The sequence below is a fragment of the Athene noctua genome, chromosome 1 (assembly GCF_965140245.1).
Source record: "Athene noctua chromosome 1, bAthNoc1.hap1.1, whole genome shotgun sequence".
NCBI classification, from domain to species: Eukaryota; Metazoa; Chordata; class Aves; order Strigiformes; family Strigidae; genus Athene; species Athene noctua.
This window is the reverse complement of record NC_134037.1, coordinates 198,051,570-198,076,101: the sequence shown is the minus strand read 5'-3', so window position 1 is coordinate 198,076,101 and position 24,532 is coordinate 198,051,570. Positions and strand designations below refer to the sequence as shown.

Genomic DNA, 24,532 nt, shown 5'->3' with positions numbered 1-24,532 from the left:
GCGCTACAGGCTTGGGGAGGAGTGGCTGGAGGGCTGCCAGTCAGAGAGGGACCTGGGGGTGTTGATTGACAGCTGGCTGAACAGGAGCCAGCAGTGTGCCCAGGGGGCCAAGAAGGCCAATGGCATCCTGGCTTGTGTCAGCAATAGCGTGGCCAGCAGGGACAGGGAAGGGATCTGACCCCTGTACTCGGCACTGGTGAGGCCGCACCTCGATTCCTGTGTTCAGTTTTGGGCCCCTCACTACAAAAAGGACATTGAATGACTCGAGCGTGTCCAGAGAAGGGCAACGAAGCTGGTGCAGGGTCTGGAACACATGTCCTATGAGGAGCAGCTGAGGGAACTGGGGGTGTTTAGTCTGAAGAAGAGGAGGCTGAGGGGAGACCTTATCACCCTCTACAGCTACCTGAAAGGAGGTTGCAGAGAGCTGGGTTTGAGCCTCTTAAGCCTAGTAGAAAGCGACAGGACAAGAGGTAATGGCCTCAAGTTGCGCCAGGGAAAGTTCAGACTAGATATTAGGAAGCATTTCTTTACAGAATGGGTTGTTAGGTGTTGGAATGGGCTGCCCAGGGAGATGGTGGAGTCCCCATCCCTGGAGGTGTTCAAAAGTAGGGTTGATTTAGAGCTTAAGGATATGCTGTAGGTGGGAACTGTGCTAGGCGAATGGTTGGACTAGATGATCTCCGGGGTCCTTTCCAACCTAGATATTCTGTGATTCTGTGAACTATGCAGGGCCAAAGTTACTGTGGAAAAAAAAATGAAGGGGGAAACTACTCAAAGCCAGGAAGGGCCTTTTAAAGATTACATGTGCATTTGGGCTTAAATTCCCCTGAGAACACATGAACCACCAAGAACACCTGTCATCTACAGCCCCCGGCAAGTGTCTGAATCGGTTACTGTTGTGTAAATTTCTGCACCTGAAGGAAAGGCAAACATTCATGGATCAAGAGAGATGTAAACACAATGGCACTGCAATTTTTGCTTCCAGTTCTCAAAAAGCATGAGAATGAGAATATAGCAAGTCCAGAAAGACAAGTGACTAGTAGAAAAAAAGAGACACATCCTGTGGAAAGTGTGCAATATCATGCTTTTACCAACTCCAAACAGCTTAGAAAGTTGTGTCTTCTGTTGCTAGTCCCTCCCTTCCACCTGAGGCTGCCTGATGGTTCATAGTCTATTTTGATGCAAAAGTTAAACCATTTTCAGTAATGGCTCAATTCCTCTTTTACTTTTCACTTAAACGTTTGAGCATTTGTACTGTCAGACACTGAGTATTTAGCTCTGGGCATGGTAACATCCCACTGAGGAATAGGCAGGCTCTATTGGAAGATGAGAACTTAAAATTCCTTCAACTAAACCTGCACAATCCACCTGCTTGCAGTTCCAGACTTTCAGAACAAGTTTTCCAGTCTGGAAAGACAAGCCACGAATTATGCATGTAACAGCTGCTGTCAAGTTTCATTCTGCACTCTGTATAATAAATCTTCCTGACAGCATTTAACATGTTTTAGTATATTTAAAACAGAAATACTCATAAATCATGTAATTTCATATTTGTATACCAAACACAAATACAGTTTTGCTGAAGCTCACTAATTTGTTCTCCACAGAAGAGCGTGAACTTAAACCACTTACAGCACAATAGTTTCATCACCCGCATTATATCTAAACAGCATTCAGGGTATGCAGTGACAGGACTATACGCAATATGTTAGTTTCAAACTATCAAGAGCAAAACCAGCCAGTAAGATCTGGGGGCACTGATTTACCAACAGAGTAAGAGCCTTTTGACCCCAAGGAGCAATTACAGTCTGTTGCTGAATTGACACAGTACTGTGTTTTGATGGCTACTGTTACCCACCCACTCAGATGAAGGGAAATTCAGGTGCACCTGATTATCTCACCTAGCTAGTTTGCTAGACCAAATTATAAACCACAAAGGTCATGTGGGTGGGTAATGCCCAATCCATATCTGTGGGCTGAACAGCTGTGCAGCACCTGGACTGCTTCATGTGGGACTGTGCACCACACTGAACAGCATCCGTGGTGTTGAGATTACAGGCCTCTTAGCAGCTCTTTGCTTAGATGGACAATGCCCTAATTTTTTCTCTAAAATAAGCAATCCTGCCAGACTCTGGTACATCTTGCTGTCAAGCAATAAATGGATGTGGCATTAAAGCATCTGACAATAATGCTCCTATCCGTGTAAGCTGACAATTAACATATCCTGCTGTCAGTAACACCCTCATCTGCAATAAAGTTCACTCAGTCATAACCTCACCTTGTACTCCTGACAATACAAAATATCTTCGTAAGACAGTAAGAATTAGCAGTGTTGGAAAACCACAAAACTGACGGTAAAGGCTCAAGCTAGCCTTGACAACTATGTTCGATGGAATTATACAACATTACCACTTATATTTTGACTTTTAATATATAGGCTTATTTATTTTGTACAGCATCATGTAATTATATTGTACATTACATATTATATATGATAGCTTCTGAATAAAATTTGACAAAACAGCACAAAAATATTCAGAAATCCACTCAAATTCCAATAACAGGAGAATTTTATTTGGTTGTTTTATTATTTTCCATTCACAAAAAGAGACAGGAATCTCCACATCACATACTATTCCCTCTCTATATATGAAGACAGAAAACAGTATTGCTATTTGAAAATTTGTACCATTTCTGGAACTCATACAACTGAGGTCCAAACCATGTCAAGTACAAAATTTTAAATTCTACTCATTAAACTTCAGATAGACAGCTCAAAATACCAGTTCTTACATGACAAATGTTATTATCCGTAATTTCAAATCAGTCCTTCTGTTCTGAAAAATGAGGCCAAATGTGTCCCAGAACAGGGCATCTGAGAACCACAGCACCTGAGATCATTAATATTTCAATAATCCATTGATTTTAAGCTGGTTTTCAGTTTCTCACTGTGCTGATTGGTCTGCTTAAAACCTGGATATTTTCAGGCTTTGCACACAATAAAGTCCTATACAAGCTCATCACTGTCAACCAGTTTCTTTCATACCACAGCCTAATGAATTAGAAAGAATTAGAAACCTGGTCCCTTTGATACCTTGGTTTTGGTGTTTTTTTGTTTTTTTTTTTAACTCCTCACTCTGATTTATAGGATCTCAAGCAAGTCACATTCTTTCTAACACTTAACTCTCACTGTATTCAATACGAGGGAGTGACAGTAGCTTACCTCAATACAGTCTTGTGATGCATAACTAAATAGCCATGAAGTGCTCTACAAGATGGAAAAATAGGATTAAGACCACTGGCTGACAATACCAGAAGTAAAATACAAGAGTTCCCTGGCACACAGCTCAGTGTTTAATTCACTGGATTATGTGGCCAATAGGGACAACTGCTAGAACGATAAAACTAGTAGTTGGTAAAACTGCTTGTTGACTTCCAGTATTGGCATGATTCACTGTAAATGTTAACTACTTAAAATTTCTTACTTTCCTTGAAATCGAAGAAAAACTAAGTAACATTGCATAAATAGTTACCATTAACATATTATTTTTTTCTCTTATAAATGAAAAAGTGTTTAGAAAAAGATGCAACTGAGATACCCCAAAAGTAAAAAAATACAAACACAAAAATACTCCTTCATATGGCTATTTTCACTTGCATATCAATCTGTACAAGGTAATCACAAATCTGCTCCCACTATTATTGAAAGCAAAGCCCTCTGCAGAGTCCTTAACATAAAGACTGTGGAACATCTAAGTAAATGGATAAAAATTAGAGTGCTGTTCATATTTACACTAGTTGTAATAAATGCTTATCATGGAGCCCAGAAACAGCTTTTAACAGTTGGGCTCTTGTAAAGACACAAACAGCGGAAGTGATAAACTGTACAAACAATTACAAACAGAGGACAAGCTTTCCAGCAAATACTGTGCTCCTTGTCTCTCCAAAAGCTAGAGCTGCCTATAAACCTTTTTGTTAGGAGTTCGCAGCTTACATTACCAGTACTGTCCTAAAAGCACTCTGGTCTAAAAAGCCTCCACAAGCTCACTCTGTGTAAATATTGTAACAAAACAAACAATGCAGAAGCTTATCCAAACACTGGCCGCCTTCAACTGATAAATTACAAAGGGAAATTTTTAATATCCTGCAGGAAATAAACACTAAATCTATTGTTTCAAAGTCACTGTCATAAGAGGCTTTGGGGTAAGGATACCAGGATAAACAGAATTGGCCTCAAAGCTAAAAGGCTGTTAAAAGCCTTTTCATCACCATTGGCATTGAAATGTGGCATTAAAGAGGATCAATATTTTACAAGAGAATGTTATACTGAACAGGCTGTCATGAGGCGTTCCTTGCCATCACGTGCACAACAGCATATTATTTGTCTCCAAATAAACAGAAAACCTAACCTTGAATGTATTTTTACGTATGTGTCACCACCCACCACGCTAACATGCTGGAATGAGTGTGCATTGTAGGTGTCATTTTCTGACCTGGTATATGCAGACCTGCATGCAGACTGAAAAGGCAAGAGTTTGTGTCCAACCCTACCACACAGAACTTCCTCTTGCAATCACTGGAGACTCTTGCACAGGTCAGACATTCATGTCTGTGGCTTCCTAAGCAAATACTGTGGTTCTGAAGTGACCTGTAATACATACTTACAGGAAAAAAAATTTTTTAAAGTAACTGATTTATATTGACTTGATATCCTGCTACACCATTTTAATGTCTTGCTTTGTTATAATGACTGTTTTCACAATTAATATTGTGCAAATTAATTACAATAAATATTGTAATAAGAAACAAGATCTGCTTCGAAAGAGGGTAACTACAAAGAAAAGACAACTCCCACTGTGTACCAAAGTCTGCAAAGTACCAAACCCTAAATGGACCTGAAGTGATACAATTACCCACGGTTCAGAGCAGGGCCTAGAAATCTGTCAAGGAGTGTTTTGGGTTTTTTTCCCCCCCAAGATGTACTTGTTGCCATTCTTGTGACAACCTGCCTACATAATTATTTAAAACAGTACCTGCTGATACTATTTTCAAGCTAGCTCCAGTCCCTGAGGAATCAACAGTTATTTACAGGGTTATTTGAAATAACCACACCCCTCCTTGTATCAGCAACTCTGATAGTTCACATAGTTTTAATTATTTCTGTAGGCAGAATCCTGGCCCCACTGATTTATGTACACTCATAATTCACCCTACAGACACACAAGTTGAAAATGTCACTGAAACCTAAGCCATACTAATGAGCAATGCTTCCTTTTTATAGGGAAGCAACACACCTGTCCTAGAGCCACAGAACCCATAAAGCTGCCATGGCTCTGTTAAAAATACTCCTTTGCCAAAATAATCTCACCTGTACTTCTGAATCAGCATCAACATGCTGGAGTTGAAACCAGGTATCTCTGTTATGATACTTCTGTAGATCTTCTTTCTGTATAGCTACTTTTCCTGGAAATAAAACAAACCAGAAGCACAGTTTAAGATATGTTATAGCTCCCCCAAAGTAAGTTTCCATCAAAACCAAGCTTTAAAACAATGATTTAAGGACCATCCTATTCAAGAAAGGCTTCAGAGCAAGGAAAGAATTCTTCAGGGCATACTTCTTTACACAATATAATTTGTGATGAGCAGCTTTTTCCACTTCATATTGTGAAAGACTTTAAAATTCCTATCATCATACTCACCTAACAGACTGAAGCATTGGACTGTGGATAAGCTTGTAAATACACTTGTAGTAAAAATGTCATTATTACTTCTTTGACATGACAAGTTGGAGAGAGATTTTTGAGGCAGATGTCTATAACAATCCCAAAAGGAAGTTCCATGCATGGGGTTATTGCTAACAAAATTTTAGGATGAGGCTTTTCACTATGTAGTTTTGTAAAAGGGCAGCAACTAGAGATGTCAAGTCACAGCAGACTCCCAGATCTGCATTTTGAGGCCCTGTTGGCCTCCCTCCCTCAAATCTTGCAGAGTTTGCATTCCACAACACAGAGCCACCCAAGTACTACCCCTGACTGTACAAAAAACCCCCACAGTAGAGCTTCTCCCCACCTCCTCACTTTTTTAACCCCCTCTTACTCCTACCAAATTAGCTGCTTTAGTAGTTATGGCAACAGCAGCCAGTTCCATGATGTGAACTAATGTATGTGCATGCTAAAGGCTTATATAAAATGTAAAGCTAAAACTTTTATCTTGCCCAGACTCTCTCGGGCATTACGTAAAGCACTCTGAGGGGCAATGAAACTTTGTCCAAGCGTCTTCCTTTGTATATACAAAGCAGAGCATGGCATGCCTGAGGAGCACATGATCCTCAGAAAGCAGCTTTGGGCTGGGTGACTCCCCAGCACTGAGCAAAGCAGCATGTTCAAAACAAAAGAATTCAGAAGTCAGAGATGCTCATGAGGCTAGAGAAAGCTGGTTTTGGCAACGTGGTTTGGTAGCAGACTTTCTCTGCTAGAGCGAGTTGCTCACATACAGTTTGCAACCACTGATTTGCTACAGAAACACAGACTTTCTTTAACCAAATCCTGCTAGATAAAATACACCGATGGACACAGTCTTAGAGGGAAAAAGATTTCCAAGGCTTCCCAAAATCATGCAGTTTGGCCAGACATCAGTAATACATTACCCCAGCAAATGTTAACAGAATATATTTACAGAAAAGAAATGAAAAATAAATCCCCATGATATAAGACTACAAAAATGGCAAACAGAAAGGATTCTCCCTTCTGAAATCTAAGAGCTTACGAAAGTCCCAACAGCAAGTTACTGCGGGAACAAACACTGGAGTGTCAATTTTGGCCTTTTCCTTTAGCTGTTGCTGGATGGTTCCACCCAGCCCTCCTGTTTGCTGGGCTGCTCTACATACCCTACTGCAGCTGCTGCTGCATTCTGTCACCCTCGCACTGCTTCTGCTGACAGTTTCCAGATTTCCAATCCCAGTTTCTAAAACTACTCTGCCATCCTTCCACAGCTGCCCTTCATACTATCTGCCAGAGTTACTGCTCTAGCTTCCACAGAGCTGCTGACCCATTACTCCCAAGTTTTGATCATTCTGCCCTCAGTTCTCTCTTACCCCTGCTTGTCCTTTAGAGATTACCAGATCAATCTCCTGACAAACATTAAACTAGAGATTACAAGGCAGATTCATTATCAGGCTCTTTACTGGCTACACAGAGCAAGCAACTTGAAACTTATTAGAGAAGTGGTAATTAAATTACACAAACCTACAAAATAATATGGCAGAAAGGGTAAATAAGACTTCTGAATGGCGCTGAACAGAGGACACCAAGTTACACTGCTGAGAATCTCTGTAATGATGGCTGTGTATTTTTGAAGTTTCTACTTTTATTCTTCAGCCACAGCAGTTTGTGGGCAACCTAGTTCCTCTAAAACATTTTGAGAGGAATACATTTAAACACGTTCCAATAATTGCTTTGGACCTCACTTGGAATTGTTTACTTTCACTGCTTGCTACCCTTACTGTACCCTTTAATCTCTTCAGAAATCCTCCACCTGACTGCAGTGTAGCATGCACTTCCCAAACACCCTTGCCCATAATCAGGCTCATTCAGTCACCCTCTATGAAGGGAACATCCTTCAGGAAAACTCAGGGACGATTTCACCAACACCTGCACCTGGATGTAGCATAAATGTTATCACTGCCCCCCCTCTCAGCAGGGAGTTCCACTGCTCTCTACACCAAGGATGGCAAGACAACCCCGGCAGGTCTGATCACACAGTCAATATATAATTGTAGCACAAAGTGTTTGGAGGCAATAGTACGTGTCTCCAGCTCCAAGAGGGTTAACATGGTGGTACAACTCTTTTGATTAGGAAACTGTTTGAACAGCAGAGTTTGCTCTGCACACAAGCAAGTCTTATTAACTTATTGACTGGGCTGGCTAGAATCCAGGATTTATCACTGCATACCAAATGGTCCACAAAGGTGAAAAATCTACTAGGGAAAAAAAAAAATAGGACCTATACTGTAGCTAGTCTAAACATATACAAAAGTGTATTACTGATAGGGCAGATTGTTTGATCTGCCCTACTAAACAATACTCTGTGTACAGGAATGCCCTGCACAATTTCTATTTATAACTCCACCTGCACTGGCCATGTCCATATGCTCACCCAACCCACACTCCCCCTCCTCACCAGGCCTGCATAAGCCACAGTGTGGGTGCTGTGCATGGTCAGGTCCTGCCTTCCTTTATACAGTCACCACTCTGCCACCAGCTGACCTATGTCTGACCTGGCTCAAACAACCTCTAGTGTCACCAGAATTAGGTTAAATCTAGGCCAATAATCACAAACAGTTGGCACCTTTCACTTGACTTGACACTATATGGGCCTGCAATTCTGCTTGAAGATAAATCTGATGCAAGAGGTCAGAAAGGTTTACCACCACTACTTCACAGGGCATTTTCCTCTTTGTGGTTCTTCAGTGAGCTCCCAAACTCAAGCCCATTGTCCCATGCTCTTTCTCAAAACTTGGGTGGCTGCCAGGCAGTGGTGAGAGACTCCAAAACTTGCACCTGAGGCATCCAACCACTCCTGCTGGTTTCCTCAGAGCCACCCCAGGCTGCAGAGACTGTAGGTCTGTTTAAGCTTTTAGACATTGTATGGGGGGAGGCAGAAGACAGCAGAGGCATGTTGAGCAGTGTAATGTGTAATTTCAAAACTTAGTTAAGTTACATTTTTAAAGGTAGATTTCTCAGCAGTAAGACCAGCAATGATGCAGTAATAGCATTCTTCTCATCTGAACTAATTTCTTCCTGAAGTCTGACATTCACCAGGACCTCAGGCTGGAGAGGGTAGGGAAACCCCCCACACTCCTGCATGCTTTTCATCCATATGGCAGTGGTTTCCCTGTGTCCCCCCAGTTCAGACTGAACAGATCTTCACTAGCACATTTAAATCCTAAACCCTGTGTTTGAAACAAAGATGCAACATGGCCACACACCTGAACGCTTTCTTTTGTAAATCTCTCTTTAGGGAAAACAACAATCTACCGACAATGTATTACTTCAAACATGCAGCCATTTCACAGATGAATGAAGTTACCACCAAGGGCCTGGATTGTCCTAAAGGTACAAATTCTACTTTACAACCCCTGGTGCAAACTGATTTAAGGGCTCCTACTTTCCTCACCCCTGCACCCCTGTTCTTGCAGCAGGCTGTACTGAAACTGTTGAGGAAACTGATCCAAACTAAAGCACACTGAACAATGAAAACAAACATCCTGGGGGAAGAGAAGAAAGTTTCAGGGGTCATGTGTGGGTGTTGCTGGCATTTTTTACACACAGATCATTTCAAGTGACCTGTTTTATGGCTTCCAAACTCAAGAGTCACATTAACACAGCTAGAAGATAACAGAAGGTCAATATTTTGGGCACAGAGGCAGAAATATACAACAGAAATAGGTAGCGATGTCTGGCTTCACCACTTGGGAAAAAGCCTTTGTGGAAGCATTGCACCCTTAGTGCCCATCCCTCACTGAGTTTCAAAAGCACTTCCTAGGCAAGCCAGCACAGCCCATCAGTTTGTCCCTGGACATGCCTGGGCTTGTTAATTCAGGCTTTAACATTTCCATACAAAGACTAACAGAATTGTTAATCTGGCTCATTCTCCATCCAGTCACAACTACCTTCTGTCTGGATTACTTGATGGCGACAAAAGGATTAGCCACTAGTTTGAAGACTACATTGCACCTTTTAGTACTCATTTGTCAGTTTGTAGTGTTTACCGCACAGCTGATATATATGAATATTTATGCCATATGCTAGATTAGTAGAAGATACATTCCTTTACCAAAAAGGAAATGAAGACAGCAATAGGACAAGAGTTTGTTATTTTAAAAGGGCATGAGGTTCTACCTGAAAAGTGATCCAACAATTATTTTACAGAACCCTAGAAATAGAACATTTCAGGGGGTCTTCTAACTTCTCTTTAGGTCTTCTTTATTTTGGAATACTTGCACAGTGAAAACCACAGAAATTTGCATATTGCTGCCAAGTGAGCTGAAAGCAATATAATGTAATATTCTTAATACATTATATTGCCTCCATTAACACTGACTTCAATATAGTTAATTTATAGCAAAGGGTTAGGTCTGAGTCACATGTTAAAGGGCCCCAAATGCCTAATTAATTCAGTCTTCTCTCAGCTCCAAGCAGAAACTACTTTGCCTCCTGTGTGCTGCAGTATTAGGCAGTAAGAGGCCCTGGAAGCTACTTCATTAGTTGTTTCATGCTAGTATATTAAGCGCACAGACACACTGTATCAGTGAATTCATTTAAAATAATTGATATGAGGGTGCACAAGGAGAGTCACTTTCAATAGCTGGAAAGACTAAGGACAACTCAGAATCGATTTTAATCAACCTTTTAGGTGGCAAAAGCCTTACGAAACCTTAATTACTTTGAAATCTCCAACCAAGAAGCACTGCTGCTATTCCTAACTACCTTGGATTTTATAATTATCTGTATATGAAAGGTTATTTGTCATCAAAGTACATAAACTTTGCAAGACAAAAAGAGCTGGATGCCTGCCTTGTTCAAGAACAGCACAAATTCACGTACCCCTCCCATAACACAGAAAAAGACTGAAACAAGTGATCTCCCTACTTGAGGATTAGAAAGATACAGATGAGAATTAGGGGCAACATAAGGCTTCAGAGCCTTTGAAGCAGTAGAATGGCTCCCTGCTGGCTTATGTGCAGTGCACCATGAAGCACAAGCACTGCTAGACCATCTGTTATCATGGGTAAGAATTAGTGCTGATAATGGCAGAACATTTCCAGCAGAGCAGAGGTGCATCCTACACAAGAGTACTGAGGTGTACTGTATTCATGACCCCAGTTTTGTTTGGTTTTTGAATCGCTACTCCAAATATAATACGAATATCACTTATGAAACCCATTGTTCCCCATCACAGGATTTATCTTGGATAATAAGGCAAAGTAAGCTGTGGACAAGACATAGCTTCTATCCTTAAAAGAATAGCACCGCACAAGTCCACAGCATTGCATGGACTATCTGCTATCAGGGTAGTTTTGCTGGTCACAATCCTAAAGATCTCACCTGGCTTACATAGCAATTTCTACCCTCCCTTCTTGTTTAAAAAAAAAAAACCAAACCAACAAAAAAAAACACTACTCAACCACCTTTGGTATCAATTCTCTGTCAGATGCTCTCTGGGCCCTTAAAATGTCCATACATTTGAGAAAGGTGATATAGCCTGTGGCTGGTTGCAATGGGAGAGCAGTCCTAAAATCTAGATTTGCAGTCACTGTTCTCTGCCTTACAGTAGGCCTAGGCACGCTGCTTGCACTGAACAACTTTCTCCTTCACCCCCTCCATCACCAGCCCCTCCAGGCACTGCCACCAGAAGCCACTGCTACTGCACCTTTTTCACAGTCACAGTCTTTGCTTAGTTCAAGCAAGGGATAGACCAGACAGAAACTGCTTAACATCTGCTAGTGCTGACATAAGTCAAGTACTGCAGAAAATACAGAAAGCCCGGCTCAGACTACAGCAGTCAGAAGTAAGCTGGGAGGATGGATCTATGGTAATATTCCAAATAACAGATAGTATTAACACTCATTTGGTAAGGAAGAGGGTTGCATAAAAGGACAGTCGAAGTTCTAGCACATTATGCTCAGTACTTTTGTTTATAATATGTGTACTTGTAGGAGGAAAAAGGAAAAATATGTATTTTTGAAAGCTCGACTTTGCTTTCCTGCTTTTGTGACCATCTGTTATGTTAAATGATAATGTGAATGCATCCTAACAATTTATTCTGTGCAAAAAGTATTTATTTTAGGCTTTCCATGCAACTGTAGAGAATCTTCTCAGGATAATTCTAGTTTATAGCTTCTCGAGACTTGTCATTGTGGGACAGTCATCTGTTTCCTTTATTTCATTAGTAGCTATATTTATACCATACTGAGTAGCTATTATTCCCATGTCATCCAACAGTACATCACGGAAACAGTAAACCAAGTTGTGAGTGCTGCCTAAGCCATGGTTGGGGTGGAGAAAACAGAGGAAAACAATTTTCTATTAAAATCTTGATCTCTGCTTTGTGCTGTATTGGAAGATCTTTCCTCCACTTAGCTAGCAAGATGCATAGTTTTAGCAGGGATGGTGTTGTTTTCGATTTTTCTTTTAAACCAACAAAATGATCAAAAGGTGATGCTTCAGCTACATTGCACAACAGTTGCCTAATGACGGTAGATGGTTTCCTTGGACACTGCAAATAAGTGTGGGAACTCTACAGACCTCCTCAGCTTTGGAAGCAGTCATTAACAAAAGCACAGTTACCTCAAACAATTTTCAATTCCAGGGTGTTTTCAATCTGGGAGAGTGTCCATGAGCTATGATTTCATTTCATCTACTTTAGACCAGAGCAGCTAAGTTTAACTACTCCAAAGGCAAATTTGTTTTATTGCCTTACTTCACTTCAACTCATCTAGTATTATGAAGCAGGAAGACAGTTACAACCTGTCAGGATACAATGGCCACAAGAGTTTCAATTTGTTGTAGAACACACCTAACAACCCCTATGAAGGTGACTTACAACAGTTCAGTTATAGCAAATGTAATTAACAGAATCACTCACTAGTCTCCCCGCTGGCTGGCTGCTCCTTCATGGAAGAGCCTGGGCATTTCACATCTGTGCTTTATTCAGAACCGTTTCATCCCCATCACAGCACAGCAACCAAGCCTGCCCCTCACTCAAGAATGCCACAGCCTCACAGAGGGAAGTTCTTACTCCCCAGTGCAGTACAGAGGTCAAGACTGGATAGATTGAATGTACTTGTTACCCCCCTCAGACCTTCACAGAGGGTGCATTTTGTTCTGTTAAGGTTCCTGCTTAACACTGATGTTAGCAAGGCAGTTACACGCATCTGTCAACAAAACAAATGAAGTGCTGGGGTGAAAAAACCCAAAGGTGATTTGTGATTTAAGGCAGAGGATAAATAATTGTGTACTTCTCACCTGAAGGGCATATGATATTAACTATTCTCTCAGCGCAGTGTTAAATAACTTCGTGTGGCACATTTCCTGTTTTTTAACTGTTCTGTATGTTGAGGTCACGGCCTGAACTGTTCATTACACACCTAGGAGAACCAGCTAGGGCATATCATGGATATGATTTCTTCACTAAATCTAGCTCAATTATTAAAGTGTGAGAAAAGCCTTCTGTCCCACTGTACTGACACAGCTTGCGTCATTTCTATGTTTCTATATTTCTAAAAAGCTGAAAACTAAATATCAAAACATAATCATTAAAGAACATATATTTACATTTGCCTTATTTAGCAGCACTGCTACCCTAATATTCCTTCTACTGCATTCAGCCAAAAGTATCTTTTTTCCCATTACTAGTGGAGGGGTATCAATTGATGGCTTTTCAAGTTAACCCCATCTCCTCAATGTTTTCCTCACTATAACAACTAGATGGAAATAGATATATTATACAGACACATCTTCCATCAAATTGGCCTATTACTCCTATTTGATCATTTGAAAACAAATCTAATTTTAAATAGAATTTACCATTACTTTCAGTAGTACACTCAAAGCATCTCAACTTACTATATAAATCTGTATATAAACTCTAGCCAGTAACAGTCAAGACAAATAATATCAGTAATACAATAAACAACTTAAGACTAGATAACTTCCACAGTAACTACATATTTGCTACATTTTACTTAAAAAAGACAAATCTTATTTCAGATCCACTGAGCTCTGCATTTTCCTCATTATATTTGCAATTCAACGGGCATCCAAGACACAGTTGTTCAAGAGTTTTATCTGTTTAGCTAACAAAAACCTAGATGACTTAGCAAATTAGGATTAGGAAAATGCAAATGTAATAAACAAGCATGCACACTCAAAGATATCTTTATCTGCACAATTCTCCCATCCTGTATGCCAAAATACTACAGTATGTTCCAAAAATGTATCTCCTACACACGTGTTGCAGTTTCTGAATTTGTTTTGGTTCTCCTCGGAAGTTTGTCAGAGGTTGGGGGGGGGGGGTGTGGGGTGTGTTCTTGTTTTTCATTTTCTCGCTCCCACTCCTTCCACTTTTGGTGGTTTCAGCATTCTCATCTGTCACCCACTGAGTTGTATTTTGGATGTTAAAGAATTTACCATCAGAAACTTGTACTTTATATTTGAATAAATAAAAGCATGCCTACCCTGAGCTCCAGTCACTCTGGAAATAAGTACTGTAACACCAAGACAAAATTCTGGCAATACTAAATAGTGATTCAAAAGGAACTCTGGTAGCCAACCATCTTCAAAAAATATCTACTGTCTAATTCTCACCATTTTGACACACATGCACCCTGTTCTCTGTCTTGAAACCCCCTCAAAACCAGCCAAACAAACAATGCAAACAGATGTCTTAAACATACCAGATCACACAGGAAACACAGGCAAATTCACAAGCTCAGTAACATCTGAACTTAAAATTTGTCTCCCTGGATGAAAAACACAACCCCCAAGTCCCTTCTCTGGGAAAATTTATTGCTGGGGTTCATGAGCATGGGTAACCACATTTTCTTCAGCAGAAGTGTCTCATGATGACATAATATAACAAGCAATCTCTGTAATGCTAACAAAGGGCCCCTATTTGCAGAATTCGGCAGTTCAGCAGAAAAGAGCTTATTCTAGCACTACTCTGACCAATCTTTTTCAGTACGGACCTCTTCCAAACCTCCCTTACTCAAGCCTCTTCAAGAAAAGGCCTCAAGACACACATAGAACAGCTATTTCTTTTAAATATTACAGACTTTGTTCCAAAGAAAGAGTTCCATTTCTAAAAAAAAAAAACCCACCCCACTGTTTAGCCTTGCTGCTGCTGACTCCTGTTCAATAGAACAACTGAAAATAACCACATGTAGTTACTCCAGAGCACTGTTTCTCTTTCCAGAACATTTTCCTATTACAAGCAGAACTTATAGAGTTCGTATCAAAGTGACAGTAATTATGAATTTATTTTCTTCTCTCTTGCTACTTATCACACTTCCACATCTTTGAAATGGTCTTCAAAATATGCCTGTGATAAGGAAGGAGAGGAACAGGAGGAGGAAGAGGTAACAAAGAATAGAAACCTGATCAATCATTTGAGAAACCAAACAAGTCTCTATCTTCTGCAAGTCCTTTCCATGAACAGCTCACTCCCAGTACCTTTAAGACAAGATTATTCCAGCAGCTCCTGAAGAATTCCCCTACAATGTCAGAGCTTCATCATTAAAACAGAAACTTAGGAAACATGGAGAAAAGGAAACAATTTTCACTCCTCTATCTGCAATTTCATGGGTCTGGCTTGTGTTCAGTGTTCAGCGACCCTTGTTCCAAAAGAGGGAACAAAGCCCTGAGCAAGAAAAACCCCAGTCCATGGCCTGTTCATGGGTCACTGCAGCTGCAGAAAAACAGTGACATGCAGGAGAGCAGATGAGGCAATTTCAACAATGAAAACTCATCAGCTGAAAGAAAGGAGGTATTACTTTCATGTTACAAGGGGAAACTAGAGATTAGAGAGACCAAAAGGCTCACTAAAAAAAAAATCAGAAACTGAACCCCTCCTTCCCAGGATGCTAGATGCTGTATACCCATGAGCTCAGTTAGGGACATAAGAGAATGATGACCCAGTTTCATAGCTCCTATTAAAAAATTAGAACAATAATTAAAAAGCTAGTGAATGCATAATAAACTAGTGTAACAGAGATATATACAAAGAGAACTGCACTACCACCCCATGCACTTAAACATAATGCAGTTTACAGCATTATACAAACTGGTGCTCAAGATCAGACAGCTTCCTCACTACAAGCTCTGTCAAGACACACACACCTCATTGATAGCTATAGTCATGTTATACTGGAGTTAGAAAACTGGTAGTCATACACAACTTATTTCAAAAGGAAGAGATGAAAAACTGAAAAAAGTCAAAACTGTTAAAATGACTTAAAGTGGAAACTGTTCCCCTCAATAACTAGGCTTTTACAAGACTTGTATCCCTGAAGAGATAAATGGAGTGTCATGCAGTTTGCTGCAGCTGAAATGCATAGGAAATAGTATCTGGAAAAGCAGAGATCTTGCCCATGTCACACAGTTATTTACCAAGTTATTCTGTAGGCAACAGCTTGCTCTGATACTCTCTATGAAATTCTGTTATGATTGTACTGTGGGTACCTGAGACTAGTAGCTATTACTCTGCATGTCATTAATACAGTCATAGTTTAACAATACTGCATGCAGGGAAGTGTAATGAGCCCTAGAAAACTGCAAGACTAAAGACCTCGCATTTAGAAAGAAAAAATGAAGAAATTATGTTGCCAAAACAATGCTTTATTGCCTATTTAAACTGTAATCTGCATTTACTGTAACAGACAGCACTTATCTACCAGACTCTTTTTATAATATGTAATATTTATGACATTTTTGTCACTTGACAAAAAAGGACAATACTGAGCAGTACTTACCACTATCATTGCCAGTCCTATCAAGACACCAACTCATATGACTACATATGATCTAACAGTTAAAATCCAAGAGAAGTAAGATGTAAAGAATGTAATAATTTATGAACACATACCTATGATGGAATCCCTTCGAAAAACATCTCTGTCAAAAATATAAAATGACAGATGGCGAAAGGTCCGAGGAATTTCACAGTAAAAGTCTTCTCCATAGAAGGGGCTGGGTAAACAAAAACAACATACACATAAACACACACACACACAAAAAAAGAAATTAGTGTTGGTATCCTCAAGGAGCCAGTGTGTTGATACTTCAAAACCAGAACATCACTCTGGACTGTGAAGGTCTTTTCCACCCATGAATGTGCACTTTCAAGCATTGTTCCAACTTTGACTCTTCCCACCTATCTTAAATGCACACAGAACAGGATTTCTTAAGGTACAAAAAAGAACAGATACTTTTTCTATCTGGAAAATGAGTGTCCCTAATCAAAGTGGGCAGAGACCATATTATTTGTTAACATACAGTGCCATGAAGGGTGGAGAGAATGCTGCCACACTATACTTACAACAGACCATTACAATAGAGATCACAAAAATATACACATGAACAGGATGAGCAAAACACAGTGTGGTTCGTGGTGCCTTTTTTTTTTTCTTCCTACAGCCATTGCTTCTTTTCCCTGCAAAGTTTCTTATTTAAAGTCATATTTAGTCAACTGATGGTAACTAAGACTTGGAGCTGGCACAATGCTTGTTACTTGATAAGCACTGCATATCTGTCTATTTTTGCTTGCTGGAATTATATAGAATAAGTTCTTTTACAGTAAGACCAGATTGGGGGGAAAAAAAAAAAAAAAACAACACAAAACAAACCACTATCTCAGCATGAAAAGCTCTTTAGGGACTTAAGGGGCTTTCTTTGGATCCTATCAATTTAAATGGGAAAAAAAAAAATCTCAGACACCAATAGAAACCCTTCCAGTTTCTCTCTATCCAATTATATGGTTAAGGATTTACTCTTAAGAACTATAAGCATATATCAACATTATTTATTCATTGACAGGTCTACCATTTTATCCAGACTTTTCATTCCAAGCCACTTATGGTTCAGTAGATCTAGATGAGTGGATGCAATGTGAGTCATATGGACAAATCCACCAAGCACTGCTGATATAGACTTAAAAATAAATCTAATTCCAACAGACCGAAAGCCAGCAGGTTTTTTCTTCCCTTTTTAAACACAGGCTTCCTCATTGTCTTGGCTAAGCACAAAAATGGGAGACAGAATTGTGCCATGTCTTATACCATTATCAAAGGCTGCTTATGTTAGAAAATTAGATATCCAAAAATCATTAACACTTCTTTGCACTAACTTTAAGTTTTTCAGCATTTTGTCAGGTGAGGCTATTCCCTTGACTTCTTTCAAGATATTTTACATTACCATACACTTCTGCTTGTATTTCTGCCTACAGTAAATATACACTCCCCCAGAACTGCCACATTCCCTCAAGAGCTAGCTGACAAGTCTCACTCAAAACACACAGGCACTGCAAATTAGCTAGCCACTTGGTGTTTGAAGGGAGTACACCACATTAAATCAATGAAGTCCAGAGACATCACTCAATATTCACTAAGAGATTATTTAAGTCACTACTCCACCAGCCATGTGAAAGAACACATATTGGATAAAAAACAAAGCCCAAGGCATACCCACAGGTTAACCTTCCACCACTGAAACAGTTTCCTATTCCCTGGAATAAATGCACCCAACCATAAATTATGGCAACTAACATGAGCCCTACTCAGACATCCCTACTGTGAAGGCAGGGGAGAAAAATCTAACAGCTGGAAATGGCAGCAGATTTGACTGTCCCAACTGCCACCCCTGATTCAGCACTCTTGGCTATGTCCTCTTTACCCATTCTGCTCTGAAAGGTATTATCTGGAATCAAGATTCAGCAGCCACCACTTGCTCCAGGCACAAAACACAAACTCTTTGGTACAAGCAGCTTCTACCAAACTGGGAACTATCTGATTGTCCTAACAGCCATGCCTCTTCTGGCAGCCCCAAGGGCCTCATTTTGTGTACATCACTTGGTACAAATTTTCACACACAGGCTTAACCCAAGGGGGCTACACAAATGCATAAACATCTCCCAAATATCTAGTGTGCTATACATGCAAAACACTTGCATCGTTCTGAGCCCTAATACTCTGTTCAGCCATAAAATCGGCCTTTCTGCTGGAGGAACACAGCAGATGAATTTACTCACTAATGACCTTAGAATGAAATGATACTTAATGAACTGTGGATTATATACCCAATCCTCTACCAAGATTACAAGGGAAGCTTCAGTAATACTGCAAGTCTAAAGACAACATAAATACAAGTGAGACTTACACTGGGCATACTTTAATTCAGTTCAGCTGATTCTGGGGGAAAGAACAGGGAAGAGCCAACAACTTGGGCCCTTTTGCAAGTCCCCTATTAATGTTTGTCAGAGGTGGCAGTCAGGTGCAGAAGATAACCAAGACCACACACCACAGCAAAACAAACATGAGATTCAGAAAAGCAGAGTGAACAACAGGAAGCATCTAGTCCAATCCATGGTATCAGACAAAGATTGGTTAACAGAAGAAATACTATGAAGGCTGACTTAGCCATCCACGGACTGCATCTGGTGACTAGTTTTAGGCACATGCCTCTTAGCCTGAACAGTTCTTGCTGGCTGGTACTCTTCACAGGCTACATCATTAGCAGCCACTATCAACAGAAGAGAAGCTTTGTTCTGCTCTTGGCTTTCCCCCTCCAAGATCTTGTACCCCTTGTAGATTCACCACCTCTCATCACTCAGGTAACACCCCTGAGGTGCACTGCCACCTTAATTAATACAGAAAGCAGATTTCCAACACAAGTGCACTCAATCCACACCTGAGAATCAGCCAGCAAAGTTAACTGTATGGATACACATCAACATAAATCTGATAGTCCCTGCCCCTCCCATCTTGTGTAGCTCTTCAGCAGCAGTATCTTATTTCTGAAGGAATCAAAAGTAATCACACAAATGTTTCCAGCTTCCACTTAAATGCGTGCTTTTCCTCCATGTATCTCTTCAGAACAGTGCTTGCTTTGTCTCCCACCCAGACCTGAAGAGCAAGAGGACACAGCAGTCAAACCCCATGATTTATTTCCCAAGTTAACTTATCTTGAGCATGAGCCTCAGGACTCCAGAATGTTTTTTTTTTTTCCAAAAGAACAGCAAAATCCCTCCCTCAGTGTCCTCTCTCTCCCAAAAGGCAGAGTTAGTCTGATGAGGCTTCAGCGAGTACTTTTATTCTGACATAGCAATTAATAAAAAGCAGCAGCATCTGCCTACACAGCCCTCAGGAGTCTGACAAAATTCTCCAAAACAAATACTAGAACTAGCCCAGCTGAAAACTCGAGAATATTTCAGAATAGAGTTCAGATTCAACTTCCAGGTTTTGAGTTAAGCTTTCTTTGTAGATTAACGAACCCTACACTCAAGAGAAATTTTAATCATTCAAAGAGGAGGAGAAATAATGAGGGGCCCCTCCCCAACCTTGCAGCACAGGCTGCACATCAATGGGGTCACAAGGGAACTGCACAGACAAGACCAGTGTAGTCATTATTTCAGTTTCTTCTGGACTTCAAACAAGTGATGGGATATAACTGCTGAGAGTGGGATCTTGCAAGGGCAGAAACAGTGGACATCCACTGTAAATGCAGTTCAGTTCCTTCCATGCTGAGTATAAAAGCATTTTCAAACCCAGATTCTTCAACAAAGCCTACTAAGTTTAGAACAGTTTTAGTAATTTCTGTTTAGTTTTGCTATCACAGAGATGAGCAGAGTAGCATTGCAGGCACCAACTACTCTTTAGTTATGATGTGGGACTTGTTCTGAAGTCTCTATCTCTTGTTTTCCTGATGGGATTAGAAACTACATAGAAAGACCTGTACCAATTTTTAAATCCTTGCTCCAAGCTTTCAGGCACACAAGGGCCTGACACTGTAGCCTTCTACTCCACATATCCTCACACTTCACAATGTTTCGCACATCTTTTCCAGGACATACCCATCACCTTGCTATGCTCTGCAGGAGGGAAGCTCTACCTCAGCAATCCCTTTTTTCAGGAAGCACTGGCCTCTTACAACACAACTTTTATATAGCCCCTACCACGGACACATACACTGATCAGTTCCTCCTCAGGACACTCCCTAGGATGTTTCCACCGCTCTCCTGACAGAAGACACACACACACAAAGTACCACAGAAGCATATGAATGGTGCAATGGATTTGAATCTCTAGGCATACTCTCCCTTCACCAAAAATTTTCTTGTTCTGAATGCTCATGGGAGCAGGAATACCAACAAATCAAACCCAAAAAGTTCCCTCTAGGTATTGTTTCACTCACAGAGCTATCCAGCTTAGAGCCCTTCCAATTTGAAAGTATCTATTTCTGAATCTCTTCTAATATGTGTTTTGACAATTGGTATTTTCAGGAGGAGACAGGGAATGAGAAGAGTAACAAATTACTGTGTAATCAAGTAGAATGAAAGCAAATAAGAAAGAGAATCCTCATTTCAAACATGATGAATGGGAACTTCTTACCCTAGAAAACATTCAAACTTGTCCAATTTTACACATTTTACTAAATTCCAGAGGCATACTTGAAACTTTAATTCCATACCTTCAGATACCTAATGAAATCATCAAAATAATATTAGAGAGGAACAGACTTCATAAAACATGTCTCAGTGTAGAAACATTTCTTTAGTTTCAGTCTGTGTTACAAAACCTCATGCTTGTTTCTCAATACTTTTTGCTAAAGCAGTTTTGGTTTTGGCACCAGTACTTCAGTGGATGAAGTGAAAGAGTTGCATCATGAATAATAATGAAACCCCTCAAACCAGAATTCTTTGTGTATGGACTTTTTTTTAAAACTGCTTTTGTGATTGAAAGTAAGGACTATTAACATGCCACAGACAACTCCACATCCTCTAACTATTTTAAAACGTTTAGAAATACTGGATTCATCCTGCTGCATGAACTCAAGACCACAGTTCACATTGCCATGTGAGCGGGAAGCAAAATCAGTCTGTACAAAGGAGTACACTTGTTTGTTTCTACTACTAAGCTTTTTCTACTTCTTGGCTAATACACTTTATACTGTGCTTTGCAGCATATGTAAAGGGAGTAGGGTAGAGAAGGTTTATTCAAAGCAGATACAGCAAGCCAAATAAAATCTGAATACACTTCAGTCTCCTACTAGACACAGAGCTACAAGACAACAGACAAGTAAGACAGGCTCTGTAAGAGCCAAAGTTGGCAGATGTCATGGTAGCTTCCTTACACCATTTATTAAAAATACCTAGTATTATATTCGAAGCACAGATTTGGCAGAGAGCATGCAGCAGGAAGTATATGGCACAAAAGGCAACATCTAAATCCAAACACACCACTTATGCCCACTGTTAAGTCTGCACTCTAACAGACATCCGCCAAGCCTAAGCAAATTTTTTCTCGTGTCACTGTGCAGAGACACGCAGATGGACAATGCTGTGCTATGGCCACAACTTCTGCTACCACACAGAGAAAAAATAAAGCAGCATGTATTTTACCAACCCTATGCTCAGAAGAGACAGACACACACATGAGCTACAGTTATCATCCTCGCTTGACAGTTGCTGGTTTGGCTCAATGAGGCTTACAGGGATTATGATAACTTTAAGCAGCAGCCGTTTGGCCCCTAGTCACCTCCCAAAATATTCTGTAAAACGACACACACAAGCAACAGAAGTCACATTACAGCTGCATTTACTTTTTTTTTTTTTTTTTTAATCACTCAAAGCAGCCTACAACACCAACAATTGTAACTCACATGGGTGGCTTTTGTGGGGATAAACGCTCTCATTCATAAACCCTGCTTTGGGTCTCAAGGCTCACTTCATTCTCCTCCTTCCATTAAGTCTTGCTTCCCTTCCTGGCACCCTTCCCAGCTGTATTACTTCCCTACACAACCAGTCTTTACCTTCAATAATATCCCTGACCAGGCTCAAGTTGTACCCATATCCATCTTATCTTCTTCCCTTAAAGTCTTGGGGTGTTTCAGAATTTAAGTCTATTGATATTAGGAATTCAAGCCACAGTTAGATGTAGTCAAATGCAGAAGACAGCAGTCCCTGGGGCAGACAGCACACTGAGGTGCGAGCTGGGAGCATGCAGGAGAGAAGCTGCAGAACAAGCTCAAGGCCTCTAGGCTGGGGGAGCTGTTATTTCAAGGAGGTGAGCTGGCAGTGTAAGAATATGAAAGCAGCTAATGGAACTAACTCAGATACAACAGCTAATTTTGGTGACACTCCAACTAAGGGAAACAACTTTGTGTTTAAAATTTGAGAAATGGCCTGCATCCAAGATGTTATCGGAACACAAGAGTTTAGCTATGCAGCCATGAACTCCAAGCATAGGAAAATAAAGGGTTTAAGCAAGTCTAGAATTAAAGAACAAGAACATTAAATATGGCAGCAGAATTACTTAGAGAAGGTTCTGAGAGCTACTGATTGAATTTGTTACCTAATCTAATACTAAAACAAAGACACAGCAACCTCTTGTTAAAGAGAACAGAGCCTTAACCATCAACTCACAGTACATTTGACTATACACTCACAAACACTCTGTAGACTTACAGTTCTCACCGTTACCTTCACTGGAGACTAGCAAAAATGGGGTGGGGAAGGTGCCTCTGGCTTCATTTGCTGTTTCATTCAGGCTTTGATCACTATGTTTAGCACGTGAAAAATTCCTCAGTGAAATAGTGGAGAACTAAATAATCACAGACTCAAGACGCTTGGCTCAGGTCTCTCTAAAGTACACGTTGTCAGCCATTTGATTCTTAACATACAACAGTTTTTGCCTTTATTCATATCCTTGAAACAAATTTAGAGATGTCACATTCCTTCCATTCTTCACCTATGATTTGAGAAGCTGCCTTGATTTCCTGTTGCAGCTGACACTGCCCTTTAAGTGAATGGAAACATTTGATACAAACAGCAAAGGCAAAGTCAGTCTTAATGCCAACAAGCCAAGAATGTTTATCCTCGGGGAAGATCTGTAGCTAGGAACAAGTCCTGCATGGTGGAGCCTCAAGTTTGAAGCTACTCATGGAAGAAGCTAAGTAGTTGGTTCAGCAAAGGAAATTAAGGCAAAATTCTTGTCAGGCTGTCTACTTGGAGCTCAGAGCTAAAGAAAGGTTGTAGATTTCTATATTTAAGAAAATAGGAATTCTCACACTTTCCTTAGGACATAAAATACATGAGTCCCTTCACATACATCTCTGCTAGGTTATATGGAATGGATCCAATTCTGTTCAGTGCCTTTGCAGATGATGGAGATATATATATATATTTAACAACAAATACAAAACAGAGAAGCATATTAAATCCTGGCTTTAACTGACCTCTCCCTCATATCTTATGACTTGCATGTGACCTTCTTAGAATTTACTAAAAGCTTGTGCCAAGGAGTTTATGAAAACAGTGCTGCTTTAAGAGTTCAAGATTCTCTTCCTGGGAACCTGGAGAGCTTGCTCTGACCAACCCACATGTTCACTGTGCTTGTCCGAAGATCCCCAGAGAAACTGGAAGACTCTAAACTGCCCCACAAACAGTACTTTCACACTGCTCTGTGGTTTCATAGGAAGGCCTGCCCATGTTGTAACCCTTGACTTGTTTCAGTCAGATGCTACCAAGTTATCCTCACAGCAGCCCTCAATCTTCCAGCACAAGGCAGCAGTGCCACCACCCAGTTTAACAGAAACCAATAGAAGCTGGATGGCAGGAATGATTTAAGTTCCTAATTGTAATTTATGAGTCCCACCTGACTGCTAAACAGAGGAGTTAAGGTTCACCATGCTGGTTGCTCTCAGTTTTTGAGATGCAAACTTAGATAAAGGGCATCAGACTCACAGAGATTCTCTTCAGAGCG

At 40.4% G+C, this 24,532-nt stretch overlaps 1 protein-coding gene across 3 annotated transcripts in view; it reads right to left on the bottom strand.

Moving 5' to 3' along the window:
- Positions 1 to 24,532, bottom strand: part of RASA3 (RAS p21 protein activator 3) — a 136,520-nt gene that overhangs the window by 67,275 nt on the left and 44,713 nt on the right. For all 3 annotated transcript variants that reach the window (XM_074909778.1, XM_074909787.1, XM_074909796.1), the window contains exons 3-4: positions 16,642 to 16,745; positions 5,369 to 5,463 (exon numbers count right to left, since the gene is read on the bottom strand). In XM_074909778.1, the coding sequence (XP_074765879.1) occupies positions 5,369 to 5,463; positions 16,642 to 16,745 (199 nt within the window). The remainder of the gene's footprint in view (positions 1 to 5,368; positions 5,464 to 16,641; positions 16,746 to 24,532) is intronic.